The sequence below is a fragment of the Gobius niger genome (genome assembly GCF_951799975.1).
Source record: "Gobius niger genome assembly, chromosome: 11".
In the NCBI taxonomy this organism is placed as follows: Eukaryota; Metazoa; Chordata; class Actinopteri; order Gobiiformes; family Gobiidae; genus Gobius; species Gobius niger.
Window position 1 is genome coordinate 2020151 of NC_136862.1, and position 21232 is coordinate 2041382.

Below are 21232 nucleotides of genomic sequence, written 5' to 3' on the forward strand. Positions count from 1 at the left end.
TAACACACACGGTAATACACACACTAACACACGCTAACACACACGCTAACACACACACTAACACAAGCTAACACACACACTAACACAGGCTAACACACACACTAACACACACACTAACACACGCTAACACACACGCTAACACACACACTAACACAAGCTAACACACAAGCTAACACACAGGCTAACACAAGCTAACACACACACACACTAACACACACACTAACACAGGCTAACACACACACTAACACACACACTAACACAAGCTAACACACACACACACTAACACACACACTAACACAGGCTAACACACACACTAACACACACACTAACACACGCTAACACACACACTAACACACACACTAACACACAGGCTAACACACACACTAACACACACACTAACACAAGCTAACACACACACACACACACTAACACACACACTAACACAGGCTAACACACACACTAACACACACACTAACACACGCTAACACACACACTAACACACACACTAACACGCGCTAACACACACACTAACACACACACTAACACAAGCTAACACACACACTAACACACACACTAACACGCGCTAACACACACGGTAATACACATGCTAACACACACGCTAATACACATGCTAGCACACATGCTAACACACGCTAACACAAAGTAACACACATGCTAACACACACGCTAACACACACACTAACACAAGCTAACACACACACTAACACACACACTAACACAGGCTAACACACACACTAACACACACACTAACACACGCTAACACACACGCTAACACACAGGCTAACACACACGCTAACACACACGCTAACACACACACTAACACAAGCTAACACACAAGCTAACACACAGGCTAACACAAGCTAACACACACACACACTAACACACACACTAACACAGGCTAACACACACACTAACACACACACTAACACACGCTAACACGCACACTAACACACACACTAACACGCGCTAACACACACACTAACACACACACTAACACAGGCTAACACACACACTAACACACAGGCTAACACACACACTAACACACACACTAACACAAGCTAACACACACACACACACACTAACACACACACTAACACAGGCTAACACACACACTAACACACACACTAACACACGCTAACACACACACTAACACACACACTAACACGCGCTAACACACACACTAACACACACACTAACACAAGCTAACACACACACTAACACACACACTAACACGCGCTAACACACACGGTAATACACATGCTAACACACACGCTAATACACATGCTAGCACACATGCTAACACACGCTAACACAAAGTAACACACATGCTAACACACACACTAACACACACACTAACACAGGCTAACACACACACTAACACACGCTAACACACACGCTAACACACAGGCTAACACACACGCTAACACACACACTAACACAAGCTAACACACACACTAACACACACACTAACACAGGCTAACACACACACTAACACACACACTAACACACGCTAACACACACGCTAACACACACGCTAACACACAGGCTAACACACACGCTAACACACACGCTAACACAAACGCTAACACACAGGCTAACACACACGCTAACACACACGCTAACACACACGCTAACACACAGGCTAACACACACGCTAACACACACGCTAACACACAGGCTAACACACACGCTAACACACACGCTAACACAAGCTAACACACACGCTAACACACACGCTAACACACAGGCTAACACACATGCTAACACACACACTAACACACACGCTAACACACAGGCTAACACACACGCTAACACACAGGCTAACACAAGCTAACACACAGGCTAACACACACGCTAACACACACACTAACACAAGCTAACACACATGCTAACACACACGCTAACACAAGCTAACACACAGGCTAACACACACGCTAACACACACACTAACACAAGCTAACACACATGCTAACACACACGCTAACACAAGCTAACACACAGGCTAACACACACGCTAACACACAGGCTAACACACATGCTAACACACACGCTAACACACATGCTAACACACACGCTAACACACATGCTAGCACGCACGCTAACACACACGCTAACACAAGCTAACACACACGCTAACACACATGCTAACACACATGCTAACACACGCTAACATCCCAGAATTCCGAATTCCGAATCCCGTAAAGAAATTCCACCTCCTGGCGAGCGGCGTCTTCTTTAGGAAGGTTTAATAAAGTCATTTTCTCCGTGACATTATCGTTGGTAAGAAAAGAACATGCGTGTCCGGCTCAGGGGGCGTTTGTTTTCTCTGCAGGGGCAGCGCGGACGCCTCGGGCAGTTCCTGTTTCTTTTTTTAATTTCTTTCTTACAACAGAAATAATGAAAAAGCTGTTTTATAAATGAAAATCAGGCCTGAGGCTTTACATCACAGCTCGTCCTGTTTGACTCTATGATGTAAAAAACCTCAGGGTCACAGGGTCACATCACTTTCATCATACATGACTTGGGTTTACATTATTATATATTAATAAAAGCATTTATTCAGACGCTTCATCCACATGGAGGAAGATAAAGGAGTGTTTTCACTGTTCTAGAACATCCTGAACCTCAGACGCACGTGGCGCAGAGGTCTTCTTCATACAAGTGTGAAAAAGCTTCTGTTCCCCCCTCTCTTCTTGATCTCGTGCCCCGCCCCCTGAGCTCCTCCCCCTGAGCTCCTCCCCCTCAGCTCCTCCCCCTCTCCCCCCTCCCCGCAGCATCCCTCTCTCCCTCCGCAGTGTCTCGCAGCCGCAGCGGTAACAGGATCAGACTGTTCGGCTTTAGGATTGTTCCTCCATCATCATCTTCATCATGGCTTTGCTCTGCAGAGAACTCTTCCTCCTGCTCCTGCTGCACAGCGGTGAGTGTCCCCAAACTTTACCCCCTTCCCCCGGGCCGCGGCGGCTGCGGGGTCCCGGCTGCGGGGTCCCGGCTGCGGAGTCCCGGCGGCGGGGTCCCGGCTGCGGAGTCCCGGCTGCGGAGTCCCGGCTGCGGGGCTCAGGGCTCACGCGCGCGGCCAAGTTTGTGAAGGACCTGATGGACCTTCTGCTCTGCGGGTTTGCTCGGACAGTTCGCACGCGCTTTGTTTGGCTCTTCAGTTTGTTTTTAATGCGCTCAGACTCAGGAACATCTCACATTTAAATGACAAAAACATTGTTATGCTTTGAAAAAGGAAACTCGCGTGAGCTGGAGCTGAGCTGGAGGCGCGAGGAAAGAAAATGACTCTGATGTGTTTCTATATTTACTTAAAATACTTCAGAACAGACAGACACGCCTCTGAAATGTGTGTCGTGCACAATAATGAAAGGGAGTGTAATATCGCGATGTTGTGATGCCTGTGCAGGCTCTCAGTCGTACAGGAGTTGTGCATCTTAGACGGTTGTTCTTGAGTCTTCTGCACTTGTTGTTCAGCGACACTGACGAGGCCTCCTGGATGAGGCGAAACGTTCGACAGCTGCGATGTTTCACTGAACCGTCTCAGAGACGCTCGACTGTTTTGGAATCGATTAATCTATGGATTATTTTTACAATTAATCACTTGGCTGTGAATGGTGTAGGACAGGGGGAGGCAACGTCAGGCCCGGGGGCCAAATCCGGCCCTCCAGCACAGAACCTCTGGCCCTCAAGATGAATTTTGAGAAACATTATTACACAAATCAGAGAGTATTTTTAACATTATTAGAGTTAAATGGGAGAGAAAAGGTAGAAATACTGTCAATACACACAGTTAGGTCATATATGAAGCACAACACTGGCATTTGAAGGGAGTGCACTCTCGTTTTAAGGAAGAAATGACATAAATTTACATGAATGAACAGATTAAATCTAAGTTTTGAGTAGATTTGGTCTGGTCTTAGACGAGATAAAACCTTTAGTAGTCGTTATTCTCTTAATTGAGTGAAAAACAACATTTGTCTGATTTGTTCCATTGGCGCTAACATTTGTATCTTGGATTAGCTCAAATTAGACTCAAATTTAACATAGAAGAACTTTAATTCAAGCTATTTTAAGTCATTTCTCTCATTTAAGATGGTCATTTTCCCAGTGTTGTGCTTTACTTTGGGGCGAATAATCAGCGGCTTCGGGCCTCGGTTTGTTTACGACAAAGAAAATCGGCCTCGGCTCAAATGTTCCATCAGATCCAAATGGTCAAAACTGATCTTTTGTATTATTGTTGTTTTGTTTTCTGATTTATATTTGTTATATTTGAAGATCCTGGGGCTTTGTTTGTTCTGAACGCTGTGATGTTCAGCTGAATGTCGGGTTCACGTCGGAGCCGATGCGACTCGACACAGTTTTGGACAGAAATGTTTCCCTGATCATTATTTGTGTGACGAACAAACCTGATACGTTTTATTCTGAAAGTCCTTTGGAAGTGATGAACAAACCTGACACGTTTTATTCTGAAAGTCCTTTGGAAGTGACGAACTAACCTGACACGTTTTACTCTGAAAGTCCTTTGGAAGTGACGAACAAACCCGACACGTTTTATTCTGAAAGTCCTTTGGAAGTGACGAACAAACCTGACACGTTTTACTCTGAAAGTCCTTTAATAGTGATGAACAAACCTGACACGTTTTACTCTGAAAGTCCTTTAATAGTGAAGAACAAACCTGACACGTTTTACTCTGAAAGTCCTTTAATAGTGAAGAACAAACCTGACACGTTTTATTCTGAAAGTCCTTTAATAGTGAAGAACAAACCTGACACGTTTTATTCTGAAAGTCCTTTGGAAGTGACGAACAAACCTGACACGTTTTATTCTGAAAGTCCTTTGGAAGTGATGAACAAACCTGACACGTTTTACTCTGAAAGTCCTTTAATAGTGAAGAACAAACCTGACACGTTTTATTCTGAAAGTCCTTTGGAAGTGACGAACAAACCTGACACGTTTTATTCTGAAAGTCCTTTGGAAGTGATGAACAAACCTGACACGTTTTACTCTGAAAGTCCTTTAATAGTGAAGAACAAACCTGACACGTTTTATTCTGAAAGTCCTTTGGAAGTGATGAACAAACCTGACACGTTTTACTCTGAAAGTCCTTTGGAAGTGATGAACAAACCTGACACGTTTTACTCTGAAAGTCCTTTAATAGTGAAGAACAAACCTGACACGTTTTATTCTGAAAGTCCTTTGGAAGTGACGAACAAACCTGACACGTTTTATTCTGAAAGTCCTTTGGAAGTGATGAACAAACCTGACACATTTTACTCTGAAAGTCCTTTGGAAGTGATGAACAAACCTGACACATTTTACTCTGAAAGTCCTTTGGAAGTGAAGAACAAACCTGACACGTTTTATTCTGAAAGTCCTTTGGAAGTGATGAACAAACCTGACACGTTTTATTCTGAAAGTCCTTTGGAAGTGACGAACAAACCTGACACGTTTTACTCTGAAAGTCCTTTGGAAGTGACGAACAAACCTGACACGTTTTATTCTGAAAGTCCTTTGGAAGTGATGAACAAACCTGACACGTTTTATTCTGAAAGTCCTTTGGAAGTGACGAACAAACCTGACACGTTTTACTCTGAAAGTCCTTTGGAAGTGACGAACAAACCTGACACGTTTTATTCTGAAAGTCCTTTGGAAGTGATGAACAAACCTGACACATTTTACTCTGAAAGTCCTTTGGAAGTGAAGAACAAACCTGACACGTTTTATTCTGAAAGTCCTTTGGAAGTGACGAACAAACCTGACACGTTTTATTCTGAAAGTCCTTTGATCGTTCGGAATCGTCAGGTGACCTCAGTTCCTCTGGACTTCGGGACAGTCTTGGTTTTGTGGTTAATGGGGCGACGGCGGCACAGCTCTCCACTGTGGTTGTGTCCTTGGGCAAGACACTTCAGCCTCCAGTGTCTGTGCACTGACGTGTGAATGAGGTGAACGTGTGACTGTCTGCAGGTACAGAAGTCATTTATTTACCGTAGTTACCAGGATGTGATTCTGAGCTGCACCAGCGTTTACCATGTCGTCAAGTGAAACTAGGGCGGCTCGATTAGTGAAAAAATAATTTGTTGCCTTTAAAAAAGTCTATCTTTATTTTATTTATTTATTAATCAAAACATTATGATGATATTTTATGTTTTCTGGACAGTCGTAAAAGTACAAATGACTTCAAGTACGCCGTGATTAAAGAGAGGTCTCTGTTTCACACCTGCCCCCTGCTGGTCAGCCCTCACACCTGCCCCCTGCTGGCCAGCCCTCACACCTGCCCCCTGCTGGCCAGGCCTCACACCTGCCCCCTGCTGGTCAGCCCTCACACCTGCCCCCTGCTGGCCAGCCCTCACACCTGCCCCCTGCTGGCCAGGCCTCACACCTGCCCCCTGCTGGTCAGCCCTCACACCTGCCCCCTGCTGGCCAGCCCTCACACCTGCCCCCTGCTGGCCGGCCCTCACACCTGCCCCCTGCTGTCCGGCCCTCACACCTGCGCAAGCAAACTGAGCAGCGCGGCCTGATGACGTCATCACACAGCGCCGTTTGTTTTTATGTCAGACAAAAGCATGAGCCACAGCACGAGAAAAGCGAAGGGAAAATAATCCCAGCGCCGTGAAATAATGCAAGTCTGCTTTGCCAGAATAAATTGAAAAAAAAACAAAAATAGAAAAAAAATAGAAAACAAAAAAAATACAAAACTTTGACAAAAATGTGACAAAAAAAGGACAAAAAAATGACAAAAAATCACAAAAAAATCACAAAAAAATCACAAAAAATCACAAAAATTTGACGAAAAAAATTACAAAACTTTGACAAAAAATTGAAAAAAAAAAAAATTTAAACTTTTTTTCCCGATAATGCTAATTTTGTAATCGTTTAGTGATTTAGTTTAGTAATTGCACAGCCCTAAGTGAAACTACAAGAGATGAAGCGTCTGAACTTTGTGATAAACATGTGGATGAAGAACCTCCGGCTGCACCAAAGAAAATGTAAACCGAGACTCCTGAGCGTAAGATCCGGTCTCTGCAGAGAGCCTGAAACAGAAGCAGCCGCTGTGGGTTAATAAACCGGCAAATGACCGAGTCCTGGAGGAGAAATGTTTCAGTCTGTAAACACAGGACGGCGGCGGCGGCGGCGGCGGCGGCGTGTGACTCCAGACCAGAGCTACCCTGTGCCAAAACCGCAGAGGTTCAGCCTCCGAGCAGTCCGTATGCAGAGCGCTTTTCCAGGACGACCCTCCCACGCACATGTACCAACACACACACACACACACACACACACACTAGAACTGTTTTCTTTGTGTTTTGGGGAAGGAGCTCCTGCAGTGTTTCTGTTCTCCTCTGGTCCTCTTGGTTCTGTAAAGGCTTGAGTCTGAGCGCGGCTTCGACCACACGCTCTGAGCGAACGGCGAATCAGAAACGCTTTAACGGTCGTCGTTAGGACAGAGGGGTTCACCCCACAGTCCGGGGACGGTTTGTTCCACATCGGGGTTTCTGGACTTCACCGGCCGTGGTGTGATTTGGGGCGTTTCAAACAATTCTCAAATTAGGCAGGCACCGATCCGATACTGCTGTTGGATATCGGAGTCGATTCCTGAAAAAATCAGACATTGGGTATCGGCTACAAATATCCGATACTGAACCGATACCAGTTTGGCTCTCACCGCTTTAACCTCTTACCCCCCGCCTGAACTGAATGTCCTCTTTGGCCATTATATAGGCCTGTGTAGCACCTCATTTGAAAGCTAAGACCCACAGAACTGATCTTTTTCCTCACGTTGTTGCTGTGTTGTGTCACCTTTTTTACGTTTTATTTTTTTTATTTTGGTCACATTTTTGTTGAATTTTTGTCACATTTTTGTTGCGTTTACGTGCGTTTCCAGACTGAGATCTGTTTTTACCTTAGACGAGTTCTTTAGGACCTGTCTGGTCTTCACGCGTGTCCTCAGTCACGTAAACACAGCACAGACGGCGTTAGCATTTAGCCTCTCCTCCTCTATAGCTCCAAACCAGGAGAAGATAGAAGCGTTTTCCCTGTTTAAATATGGAACACGATTAAGTATAATTACACAAAATTAAACAATGTGGATTTTCTAAGCCAGGGGGGCCCAAACTTTTTGTCTCCGAGGGCAAAATGAAAAAGTGCCTGTGAGTTGCGGGTCAAACACGGCGATGTCAAGCACGAAAAACACATATAACTACAAATTATAAAGCTACTTTATTTTAGTTACTTTAATGTTTCCGATAGCCTACATTTGCATTTGATTCTATCCATGCAAATAACATGGCATATTAAAACAAATGGTAACTATGGCAAAAGCCTAATTTTAGTGCAAAAAAAGAAAACACCTGCATCTACAGCACTTACAATAACTTTACCTCATTTGTTCACTCAAAGCAAATGCACATTAGATTATTTTGAAAGTGTCAGTTCAGCATCAATTCTTTTATAAGTCCATTTTTAACATATACTGTTGTCGATGTCAACAACCTCTGCAATAAAAAATTGGAAAACTGCTAAAGTTGATGCTACAGCGCTCTGTGATTGATAAATACCAAGACACCACAACAGTGTTTCCTTAACTTTGTGAAAGGAGGGAAACAGCGCCCCCAATTTGACGCTGGTGGTCAGAAAGTGTACTGCATCCATATTTACCTTAGAGAATGAATGGAAGAGAGTTAGTGGCAGCGCAAAAGTAGATCACTCTCTGGCGGGCCAACAACTTTGTTTCGGCGGCCCAAATTTGGCCCGCGGGCCCCACTCAGCGGATAAAAAGGAACTATGTTGTAAGGCGTAATAATACCAGGAGTACTAGGCTTCCTCTTCGAAAGGTCAGAGCTGAGCTGTTGAAGCTAAATGCTAACCAGTAGCATGCTAGCGTCTTAAACCCTGACTCACTGGTTTCTTCACATACACGTACGACATAAAAATGCCTCTGTCGATCATTTGTCTTTCTTTTATATCCTGAGTAGAGATATTGTCACATGTTGTAGTACTGCATAATGCTACTTAAGTATTCAAAATGGCCGCCATAACAACAAAAGTCACGTGACTGAAAGGCCTGTATTAGAGAAGATTCAGATGGAGGATGTTTATTCTGACTCCTGACTCCTTTTAGAAGTTCATCTGAAGCTAGTTAGCGTTTCCCAATAGCCCTCAGAACATCAGGGCTGAGGAGATGCTGAGGTCACGTCTTCATCACGTCTTCATCAGGTCTTCATCATGTCTTCATCATGTCTTCATCATGTCTTCATCATGTCTTCATCATGTCTTCATCATGTCTTCATCATGTCACACGTGTCCGAGGTCGTTACAGGAGTGAGTCCGGTTTAAGGTCTGACCGTTTCCCGTCTGAGCCAGTGGGACGGCCCTGACCCGCGCCCCACACTCCCACACTCCGCCTCTAATTGGTTTAGATCCGTCTAATCCCGGCCCCTCTGTCGCAGCGAGGCACAAAGCTGTCTGTTTTAGGATTAGTCCGAGGGGCTCCAGAGTCCGGGCCTCCTCACTGGCAGGACGAGAGGGTCCAAGAGTCCTGGTCACTGCGGGTCCAGACAAGGCCGTGGGAACCCAGGGTGCTGAGGGCGTTGCAGCTCCCCCCGGTGGATAGTTTGTGAACTGCAGGCAATATTAACCCCTTAACTCCCACCTGAACCGAGCACATTTTCTCCAGTTTGGCTTTACCCCAATCCAAAAGCTTCCGGAAAAAAGCAGTGAAAACTGAGAAGAAAACAATGATGGAAATGTGACAAAAAAGTGACCAAAATTTGACAAAAAAGTGAGAAATTTTTGACGAAAAAATCTACAAAAAATAAACAAAAATGGACAAAAAAGTGACGAAAAATTGAGAAAAAATGGACGAAAAAGTGACAAAAATGTTACAAAAAAATGCCAAAAAAGTGACGAAAAATGGAGAAAAAATTGACGAAAAAGTGACAAAAAAAGTCATGAAAATTTGACAAAAATGAGACGACTGCCCAACAAAAAAGTGATGAAAAAATGGACCAAAAAAATAGAAAACTTTGATGAAATTTTTTGAAAAAATTGACGAAAAAGTGACAAAAAATGTAAAAAAAAAAAAAAAAAAATGTAAAAAATGGATAAGAATTTGACTAAAAAATTCGAAAAAATGGACGAAAAAGTGATAATATTGTGAAAAAAAAAAGCGAATAATTTGACGAAAAAGTGACAAAAAAGTCATGGAAATTTGACAAAAATTAGACAAAAAAAAAGTGATGAAAAAAAATCTGACATGAGGAAAAAGATCAACTTAGTTTTGTAGGTCTTTCAAATGAGGCGTTACACTGGCCTACAGGATTTGGGTAAAGCTGAACTGGAGAAAACGCTCTGGGTTCAGGCGGGAGTTAAGAGGTTAATAAGTAGGATTTATGCACAGAAAAATTATTTTGGGGGTAAATTTTGTCCCTCAGCGCCCCCTAACTAAAACATCTTCCCACGGCTCTGGCCCCAGAGCTCAGGCAGGACGAGATGCTCCAAGAGTCCTCCTCACTGTCAGGGTTTGTGTCTCCGCTGCTGTGGCTCCTCAGCGTCCTACAGCGGTTCTGGAGTGACTGTGGTTGTAATCCAGTCCTGCCTGAGTCACTGCGGGATCTCCCCAGATCACATCACCATCAGGGAGGTGTCAGTGAAACCAGAGCCTCCAGGAAACGACCGACGAACCCCACGTGGAGCAGAGACGCTTCGACAACTGTGATGAGGCTCTGAAAGGCAAACAGAAAGTGTGTCCACCTGCTTTTGAAGAGAACGTCCACATGCTGAAGTTGAAGCTTCTCCTCCTGTAGTTTAATCCGAGGAGCTGCTGTTGTATCTGCAGCAGAACCACGGCCATCTTTAATCAAACGGACAGAAGACAGGGCTCTGCGCCAAAACACACTCAGGACATTTCATTAGGGAGAGTGAGGGGAGGGGGGAGAGAGAGGGGAGAGAGAGGGGGGAGGGAGAGGGGGGAGCTTCTGCTTGTGCCGGTGTCTGAGGAGCGTTTGTCCTTATGGTCAATAAAGATTAATCTTTAGGGAATTCTGTTCACTGAGCAAACACTAACCCGGCACAAAATCAATCGCTGTGGACTTAAAGCAGTACTAAGTAACTCTTCCCCCTAGAGGCCATAAGCGCAACTGCAGGTGTCGTAGCAAGTTACCATTTTTTAATTGTCTTGGAGAGTAAATACTTCGCTGACAGGAAAGGTGAAGGGAGAGAGGGTTACTGTTCATCCAATTATACAATGGAAATATTTTTTTTCACTCAAACTTGGCTGTAAATACTGTTTAAAGTGACGTTAGCCCGCAGTTAGCTTTGCCCGTTAGCCTGTTAGCTTCTTCTTCGTGATTCCATTAGTGTGCATTGGCTTGTTGCACAGAACGGCTATGCTAGTTCCTCTGACCTGAAGGTGTGAGCGCCAGTACTTCCTGTCTGTGTTCTTTTCCTGGAATAATAATCACATTGTCTACAGATTACGTGGTGGGCGGTGAGTTCCCGGTCGATGATCATTTTCTGTGAGTTCAAATCATGATGTAACGAGTTCAGAGGAGACGCCTGTGATCAGAAAGGATTGATAGTTTGTTTTGAAGCTAAAGGCTAACATGCTATGAAAAAAATATACATAAAAAGGCATTATTTCAAATTGTGTAATGCATTAACCCCTTAACTCCCACCTGAACCGAGCACATTTTCTCCAGTTTGGCTTTACCCCCAATCCAAAAGCTTCTGGAAAAAAGCTGAGAAAATAGCGGCAAAACTGAGACGAAAACAATGATGGAAATGTGGCAAAAAAGGGACGAAAAATAGATGAAAAAGTGGCAAAAATGTCACTAGAAATTGACAAAAAATTGACGAAAAAAATTACCAAAAAATTACAAAAATATGACAAAAAATCGACTAAATGTGACCAAAAAAATTGCAAAAATGTGAAAAAATTTGACAAAAAATGTGACCAAAAAATGACAAAAAAGTAACAAAAATGAGTTGAAAACCCAACAAAAAAATGATGGAAAAAAAATCTGACGTGAGGAAAAAGCTCCTCTCGGTTCAGGCGGGAGTTAAGAGGTTAAATTAGCCTTTAGCTTCAAGACAAACTCTCTGATCCTTATAAACATAAACGTCTCGTCTATAGAAATATTTCTACCAGAAACTCACTGGTCTGAGCTAATTCTAATGGAAATGAATACGAACAGGAAGTACTAGCGCCCACAGCTTCAGCTCAGAGGAACTAGCGTAGCCACATTGTGCAACAAGCCGATTGCTTTCTCCGAACCGGTGGCAGTCAAGTTGCAAACATGGTTTTCTGTCCAGAGACACCAGGGGGCGACGAAAGACCCTCCACTCCTCCCATAAACACTTGTATTACCCCCACAGGGACTACGGAGAGGATTTATTAAGGGAAACACGTTACTTAGTGCTGCTTTAAGAATATTTGATCTTAGTTTGTGTGATTCTAACTTGCCAAATCGAATAAAAAGGGGCGGAGGGGTTGGTTACTCGGCTGGTGACGAAAGCTCGGAGGCGTCTCCAGGAGGTGGGGGCGTTCCTAGGAGGACTCAGGCAAACCTATCCCTAAAATGGCCGCCATCAGAGTTTTTACAGATTACTCAGAAATACGTGAATGTGCCAAGGCAACACTTCAGCCATGTTTTTAATGAGGGAGTGACAGAATAACATGATGGAAAGCTTGAAAAAGTCCATTTTGCAGAATACCCCCCTTTAAAAGCACATTGTAGACAGTGTAGCAGAGGCGCAGGCATGATGTTTTTCTTTCAAGTTGCTGCTTTAAAGTTTGTGCCACATCACCTTAGTCTGAACATATAGACATGATATTTGGTCTGCAGATGATACTGTTCTGCCAACAACCTGCTGACTTTGTGATCTGTGAGACTCTTCTGCCTGTGTGTTGTGTTGTGTTGTGTGATTGTGAGACTCTTCTGCCTGTGTGTTGTGTGATTGTGAGACTCTTCTGCCTGTGTGTTGTGTGATTGTGAGACTCTTCTGCCTGTGTGTTGTGTGATTGTGAGACTCTTCTGCCTGTGTGTTGTGTTGTGTTGTGTGATTGTGAGACTCCTCTGCCTGTGTGCTGTGTTGTGTGTTGTGTGATTGTGGTGGATTTGTTCTTCAGAGCTCGTGTCTCTTTGAAGCCGAGAGTCGATACGAGAGCGATCCCTCCCCACAGACCCGTCCAGGCTCCAGACTTCGCAGCAGCTGCCTCGGGCCCGGCTCCAGAGGGTGAGGGGGGGGGGGGGGGGGGGGGGGCTGTGTGTGTGTGAGGGGGGGTGTGTGTGTGTGAGGGGGGGTGAGGGGGTGAGTCTGAGTCAGCCACGGGCCCCACATCCTGCTGCCAATCCCAGGCCTGGCAGAGCGGGCTTTCCCAGATTTCTGCCCCCGGAGCTGCGGGACGTTTCAAAAATAACACTGAGAATCGTCCGCCTTTATCTCAGTGTCTCAGAGTACAGATACTTTACTGCTGTACTCGAGTACAGCTGCTTTACTGCTGTACTCGAGTACAGCTGCTTTACTGCTGTACTCGAGTAGAGCTTTTGAAGATCTGTACTCGAGTAGTTGAGTCTAATGAAGCACTTTAGGGACACAGTTATTTAACCTCTTAACTCCCGCCTGAACCGAGAGGATCTTTTTGCTCACGTCACATTTTTTTTCCATCATTTTTTTGTTGGGTTTTCATTTTTGTAACTTTTGTTTCATTTTTTTTGTCTTTTTTTGTCATTTTTTTGTAAAATTTTTATCCATTTTTTGTCATTTTTTAGTCATTTTTATGTCCATTTTTTGGTCATTTTTTTTGGTCACATTTTGTCATTTTTTTGTTGGGTGTTCAACTCCTTTTTGTAACTTTTTTTGTCATTTAAAAAAAAAAAAAGGCAATTTTTTGTAATTTTTTGTCTTTTTTTGTCACATATTTGTATTTATTTTGTCCAATTTTTATCACATTTTTGGCACATTTTTGAATTTTTTGTCACATTTTTGTAAATTTTGTGTAATTTTTTTGTAAATTTTTTGTAAATTTTTTGTAAATTTTTTGTAAATTTTTTGTAAATTTTTTGTAAATTTTTTGTCATTTTTTAGTAAAAATTTTATCAATTTTTTGGTCATTTTTTTGGTCACATTTTGTCATTTTTTTGTTGGGTGTTCAACTCCTTTTTGTAACTTTTTTTGTCATTTAAAGAAAAAAAAAAGTCAATTTTTAGTAATTTTTTTGTCCATTTTTTATCACATTTTTGTCACATTTTTGTAATTTTTTTGTAAAGTTTTTGTCCATTTTTTGTTAATTTTTTGTTATTTTTTTTATTATTTTTTTGTCCATTTTTTGTCAAATTTTTGTCATTTTTTGTCATTTTTTAATCAAATTTTTTGTCACATTTTTGTAATTTTTTTGTAAAATTTTTGTCAATTTTTTGTCAATTTTTTGTTTATTTTTTGTTATTTTTTTTGTCATTTTTTTGTCATTTTTCGTCAATTTCTTTTTGACATTTTTGTGACATTTTCATCAATTTTTCGTCACTTTTTTGTTTAACATTTCCATCCTTGTTTCCGTCTCAGTTTTGTTTTTATTTTCACAGCAGAAGCTTTTAGATTGGGGTAAAGCCAAACTGGAGAAAACTGGAGTTAAGGGGTTAAACAGAGTCGGACTTTCTCCTGGAGATCCTCCCATGTTTTCTTCTGATTCCGATACTGGGGGTTTGAGTATCGGCCGATATCCGATATTAAAATGATGGCGTTTTCTCCAGTGTCTCCACGTCTGGAGTAAAACTAATGTTGTCGTGCGACTCCAGCAGAGACGTTTCCGCTCCTGCCACGGTCGGTGAGCGGCTTCACGGAGCGTCGGCCAGAGCCTCATGTCTGCCCCTCGTCTTTATCGTCCTCTTCTTCTCTTAAACACTGTGACTGTATCCTCTTCTTCTTCTTCTTCTCTTAAAGAGGGGGTATTATGCAAAATTGACTTTTTCCAGCTTTACATCATGTTATTATGTCATTCCCTCATTAAAAACATGGCACGTATTTGTGAGTAATCTGTAAAAACTCTGATGGCGGCCATTTTGAGTAATCTGTAAAAACTCTGATGGCGGCCATTTTAGGGATAGGTTTGCCTGAGTCCTCCTAGGAACGCCCCCACCTCCTGGAGACGCCTCCGAGCTTTCGTCACCAGCCTAGTAACCAACCACTGCTCCTCAGCAGAGCCCCCTCCCCACTGATGCCACAGACAGCGTGTGGAGGGGGCGTGTCTAAAGGCTCAGAGGTTCTTAAAGAGACAGAGGCCTATTTCAAGACATTCACTACAGCCATTTTGAGAGAGACATTTTATACAAGGCAGTTATTCTAATTTACTGCATTTACAGACCAACAGAAGGTTTGTCATCATTGTAGTGTGATATAGACTGGTGCTATGGGACTGAAAAAAGCAGAACACCCCCTCTTTAAACACTGTGACTGTATCTGTTGGGCGGAGCTTACGTGCTGTTGGGCGGAGCTTACGTGCTGTTGTTTACACTTTACAGCAGCTGCAGAGACGGGAATATCCAGGCTGGTTTATAGAAAAGTGAGCCTCACTCTGTATGAGACATTGTTGGTACAGTTTTGGTAAATGATGAGTGTCAGAGTGAGGCTCACACCACGTGAGGATCTGTGACGTGTGGAGCTTTCGCTTCGTCAAAGTGCACTGAGTTTAGAAAAGTTTATCTGAAAGAAACCGTGTCCTGATGTGGATCTGACTCTGCAGCTCAGGAGGGAATAACGTCCTTTCTCTCTTTTATCTGTGGAGCTTCTGTTCTGCTGTTTTCAGTCTTTTTCCTGAATGATTCTTTTAATACACGTTATTTTTATTGAATTAAAATAACATTGGCATCGAAAAAAGCACCGTTAAGGCACCGGAACCGAAAAGCAGGTGTTGTTAAAGTACTTGCTATCGGTGCCCATCCCTAGGTACACTGCAAAAAGTAAATATCAAGCATTGGCTTAAATGACTTGAATTGAGGAAATGTATCTTGTTTTGAGTGGTTTTCGCTCATTTAGACACTTTTCCTGATCGGACCGAGTTTCCTTTGCTTGTTTGAGGACATTTCACACCAGTTCTAGGGTAAATCTCGCTTGAAATAAGAAAATAAAATTGCCAATGAGACAAGACCAAATTTCTTACCCCATTGGCAAAGAAATTGACCTGAAATAAGAACGAAATGTATCGAAACGAGTCAGAAACATCTCAGAACAAGTGAAATAATCTAGGACAAATGCCCAACAACAACTTACCTAGTCAAAACAACTAAAATTTGGATTATTGTGCTCAAATTGAGATGTTTATACTGATCTAGTTAAATACTTTTTGCAGTGTAGGACCAGCTCAGTGTCTCGAGTTCGTGTCTCCGGGTCCTGCACTGATGCTAAATACACCTCTCCTGTTTGAGACGTCCAGCCTGCTGCCTGTTCTTCCTCCATCCTCTCCAACACCAGCGTTCATTCTCTAAGGGGCCAAGTGTTTGTTTTACAGGGTTATAGACCAGACATTATCGGCCAAATCTATCGGCCGTGCATATCGGCATCGCTCGCCCTCTGGTCTTTATTCAGCAGATATAAGGAAATGGGGAGAGTGGACTTGTTCTTCAGTTATGAGCTGTATCCAGACGTTGTTTAATCGGACCCGAAGTCTCCGTGGTTGAAAGTGTGTTTTCACAGCGACTCCCTCTCTCGGCTCCGGTGTCCCGCGGTTCTGTTGGCTTTGGCTCCGCTCTTCGCTCCACATTGATTTTCTTCTGTTTTCGCACGAACAGAATGTTAAAGAAAAGTCTCTAATCTCTCAGAAGCCGGAGCCGTGGCTTGAATAAATGGTGCGGAAGAATCCGGGGCTGTGGGATTCGCCCGGCGTCGTGAGGCGGGATGAAAGACGTCAAACTTTTCACACCGAGAAAAAGAGAGAAAAAAAAAACACGCCTCGTCTAATATCTGACCCTGCGAGTCCCGGCGGGCCGAGAGCCAGATCAAACCGGGACTGAGGAGAGAGAACCAAAGGGCTGGAAAAACTACATGTGAGAAAAAAGGCTGTTAGAGATTTCAGTAGGTTTGTCTTAAAGCAATGAAACAGCATGAAACTTACACTTAAGATCAGAAAAATCAAACTGTGTCATCTCGTCTGAATGATGTTACTTACATACCGTAAATTCTCTAATACTGGCCTGTATTCCATTAGGGGCCGGGTCTCCGACAGGGGCCGGGTCTCCGACAGAGTCTCCGACAGAGGCCGGGTCTCTGGCAGGGGCCGGGGCTTTTATTAGAAACTATAGCAGTAGAAATATTCCCCATGTTAGGAGTTTGTCTCATACTGGTGTAAATGAAAACTCACGTGCAGGAAGTAACAAACTGAACCCGGGCCGAGGGGGACGCTGCGGAGGAGCTGATCCCAGCGTAACTTTGACACAGATTTAGCCACTTTTCAAACCTCCTGTGATTATGTTTGGAAACAGGGCAAATGTTTATGACCCTCCAGGGTTTTAATAAAGTCTCCATCGCGTCTTCAAAGCACGTCCAGCTGCTCCGTGTGCAGGTCAGTCCCACGCCTCAAAATAACTCCTCCCATCAGCGCGAGCGTCTCGTCTTCTCTCGGGTCAGTCTCATGATCGATCACAAACACAAACGCTCCGTCTAAACTCGCCTTTTACACAAGAAAACAACAAATAATCCGGTCCGGTAAAAACGAAACAGAAACCTGCAGTGACACTGATGTCAAAGCTCCGCTAACAGCAACGAAACACTTCCTGTTGTCCCGACAAAATAAAAGGCGTCAATGTTCCAGCCGCTGGGAGAGGGTTTGAAATGTTCATTAATAAATGAACCTAATATTTTAGGTGCAAATGGACACAAATCTCGTTTTTCTTCGTTTTCCTGGTCGTCCGTTTTGCTCAAATAGAAATAAAGGCCTGTCTCTAACTGTGGCCTGGTTCCAATAAAGGCCTGGTCCTGATGCCCTGGAGTAAATAAAGGCCCCGGCCTATATTAGAGCATTTACGGTGTATATATACTTTGACAATGACCCTTCCCCTGCAGGGAGTCAGAGCTTTAATCTGTACCTTTGTACCTGTACATTATGGTATGAAGGCGTTTAGCAGTCCTGGCCTGTTTGGCTCCGTCACTCAGAGCTCATTTGACGCGGCTCTATTTAAATGGTTATATTTCCTTCCCTGATTGAACAGGTCAAGTCTCTGTGATCACTGGCCTCATGTACATCCATGTATATCCATGTTTTTCCCACACTTTGAACCCTGGCCAGTACGTCTCCGCCAACAGGCCCCAGAGGCGTCTCTAGAAGTCTAATCAGCCCTGCTCTTGGCTGAGGAACATTTAAAATGATGAAGACTCACTTTAGCCTGAATGTGGGGGGGCTTTTCTGGCCTGAGCTGGATGTTTTTAATCAACAACATCTCATGCTTGAGTGTTCGTGTCAGAGGAGCTGGACTTCAATCAATTGGATTTTATGAAATAAAAAGCTCCAAAGCTGGATGTGGCTGCTCTTAGAGCTGCTACAGAAGTGTCTACACTCATGTCCTGTTTGACCTCGATGATTCCCACTGTTAAATGTGAAGTTTCACATCAGCCTGTCGAGGGACAACTGATGCGTCCAAAATCATGTTATATTGTACATATTTGATATGTCCTTAAATATGTACTGTCCCTTTAAAGAGGGGGTGTTCTGCTTTTGTCAGTCCCACAGCACCAGTCTATATCTCACTACAATGATGACAAACCTTCTGTTGGTCTGTAAATGCAGTAAATTAGAATAACTGCCTTGTATAAAATGTCTCTCTCAAAATGGCTGTAGTGAATGTCTTGAAATAGGCCTCTGTCTCTTTAAGAACCTCTGAGCCTTTAGACACGCCCCCTCCACACGCTGTCTGTGGCATCAGTGGGGAGGGGGTTCTGCTGAGGAGCAGTGGTTGGTTACTCGGCTGGTGACCAAAGCTCGGAGGCGTCTCGAGGAGGTGGGGGCGTTCCTAGGAGGACTCAGGCAAACCTATCCCTAAAATGGCCGCCATCAGAGTTTTTACAGATTACTCAGAAATACGTGAATGTGCCAAGGCAACACTTCAGCCATGTTTTTAATGAGGGAGTGACAGAATAACATGATGTAAAGATTGCTTCTCAGAGTCCATTTTCCCTCCAACCATTAGCCTCAAACATCACATGAACAATCCAGATGTTTCCAGCTGTTGTCCACAGTTAGGTTTCTGTCAAAGCCTGTTATGAACGTTTGGAGATTCAGAAGTGTCTCAAAGCTAAATCAAACCCAGGTTGTGTTTTTGTGGCTCAGAAATAGATCCAGTGGAGACAAAGCTTCGTGTTATGAGACGTTAAAGACAAAGGAACCACAGAACTCAGATAAATGTCATAAATGTCACAGCTCGTCATGCTCTGAGGAAGTCTAGACCCAGGAATTTGGCGATCTCTTCTGATGGAAAAGTCCTCTGAGCAGTTGTCGCTGTCCTGTTGCGGGCTGTTATGGGCTGTGCCGGGGCCTGGGGGGGCCTGTGGGGCCTGGGGGGGGGCGCAGCAGGCAGCAGGTGTGTTCAGGGGCCGCACATTTGTCGGGAAACGTCTCCCACATGTCACGATTCCAGTGAACAAAAGCGAGCTGTGTGGAGACGCCTGAGCGGGACTTCAGAGGAGCAGCTCCAGTGTCGTGGCTTCTCACTACACAGACTAGGGCTGCTCGATTATTGAAAAAATAATAATCACGATTATTTTTGTCATAATTGAAATCACGATTATTCAAACGATTATTTGTTGCCTTTAAAAAAATCCAGCAAAAAAGTGACAAAAATCCAGCAAAAAAATGACAAAAATCCATCAAAAAAATGACAAAAATCCAGCAAAAAATGACAAAAATCTAGCAAAAAAATGACAAAAATCCATCAAAAAAATGACAAAAATCCAGCAAAAAAAATGACAAAAATCCATCAAAAAAGTGACAAAAATCCAGCAAAAAAATGACAAAAATCCATCAAAAAAATGACAAAAATCCATCAAAAAAGTGACAAATATCCAGCAAAAAATGACAAAAATCCAGCAAAAAATGACAAAAATCCAGCAAAAAATCCAGCAAAAAATCCAGCAAAAAATCCAGCAAAAATTGACAAAAATCCAGCAAAAAAGTGACAAAAACCCATCAAAAAAATGACAAAAATTCATCAAAAAAAAAGACAAAAATCCATCAAAAAAATGACAAAAATCCAGCAAAAAATGACAAAAATCCAGCAAAAAAATGACAAAAATCCAGCAAAAAATGACAAAAATCCAAAAATTAAAAATTAGAAACAAAAAAAAAATGTGAAAAAAAAAGAAAAAAAAATTATAAGCGATTTTTTGCGATTATGCTAATTTTGTAATCGTTTACTGTTGTAATCGAAATCGTAAACGAATTTCGATTAATTGCACAGCCCTAACACAGACACTCCCGTTCAGCTTTACCCAAATCTAAAAGCTTCTCGACCTGAGAGTTCACAGCCCATAGGCCAGAGTAACGCCAGATTTGAAAGCTAAGGCCCACAGAGCTGATCATGTTGCGTTTATGTCACATTTTTGGAGCATTTTTCTCATGTTTTTATGGCTTTTTTATTGTGTTTTTGTTGCGTTTTAGACACTTTCTTCAAGGACTTTGTAGATTTGCTCAGGTCTGGTGAGGGTTAAGAGGTGAATAAGGATTATATATATTTCCTTTTCTTGTTGAACAAATATTCGGCCCTCCAGCATAAAACCTTTGGCCCCCAAGAGAATTTTGAAGAAACATTTATTCATAAATCAGAGACCAAATATGTGAAAAGGACTCTAAAATGTGGAAAATACTGTCACATTTCCCAGCAAAACACCTGATTAGGTCATGTATTATGTGCAAAACTTATATTTTTAGAAAAAAAGGTGCTTTACTTTGGGCGACAATAGTGAGTTTCGGCCCTTGGTGTTTTGGCATTGAAGAAAATCGGCCTCCATGACACAAACCTGCCTCCCCTGGTTTATAGATGCAGCTGAGCCTCATGAAATGATGCACAAATGTCCATAATATAAGTAGGAGGCAACATTTAAAAACATCATCATCATGGGAGCCACAGGAGCTGCAGTTGGTCCTGATTTAGCTCTAAAGTTGTTATAATTCTTTGTCCTGTTAAAAAGTGTTATACCATGGTCTGGGTGAATACTGGATCCTGATTGGCTGGTGCATTA

At 42.9% G+C, this 21232-nt stretch overlaps 1 protein-coding gene across 1 annotated transcript in view; it reads left to right on the forward strand.

Annotated features, from left to right (window-relative positions):
* The first annotated feature begins 2819 nt into the window (after nt 1–2819).
* The window catches only part of mcama (melanoma cell adhesion molecule a), a 76471-nt gene continuing 58058 nt past the window's right edge, over nt 2820–21232 (forward strand). Inside the window, exon 1 of the mRNA XM_079565642.1 lies at nt 2820–2938. Within this exon, the coding sequence (XP_079421768.1) occupies nt 2890–2938 (49 nt within the window). The 5' untranslated portion in view covers nt 2820–2889. The remainder of the gene's footprint in view (nt 2939–21232) is intronic.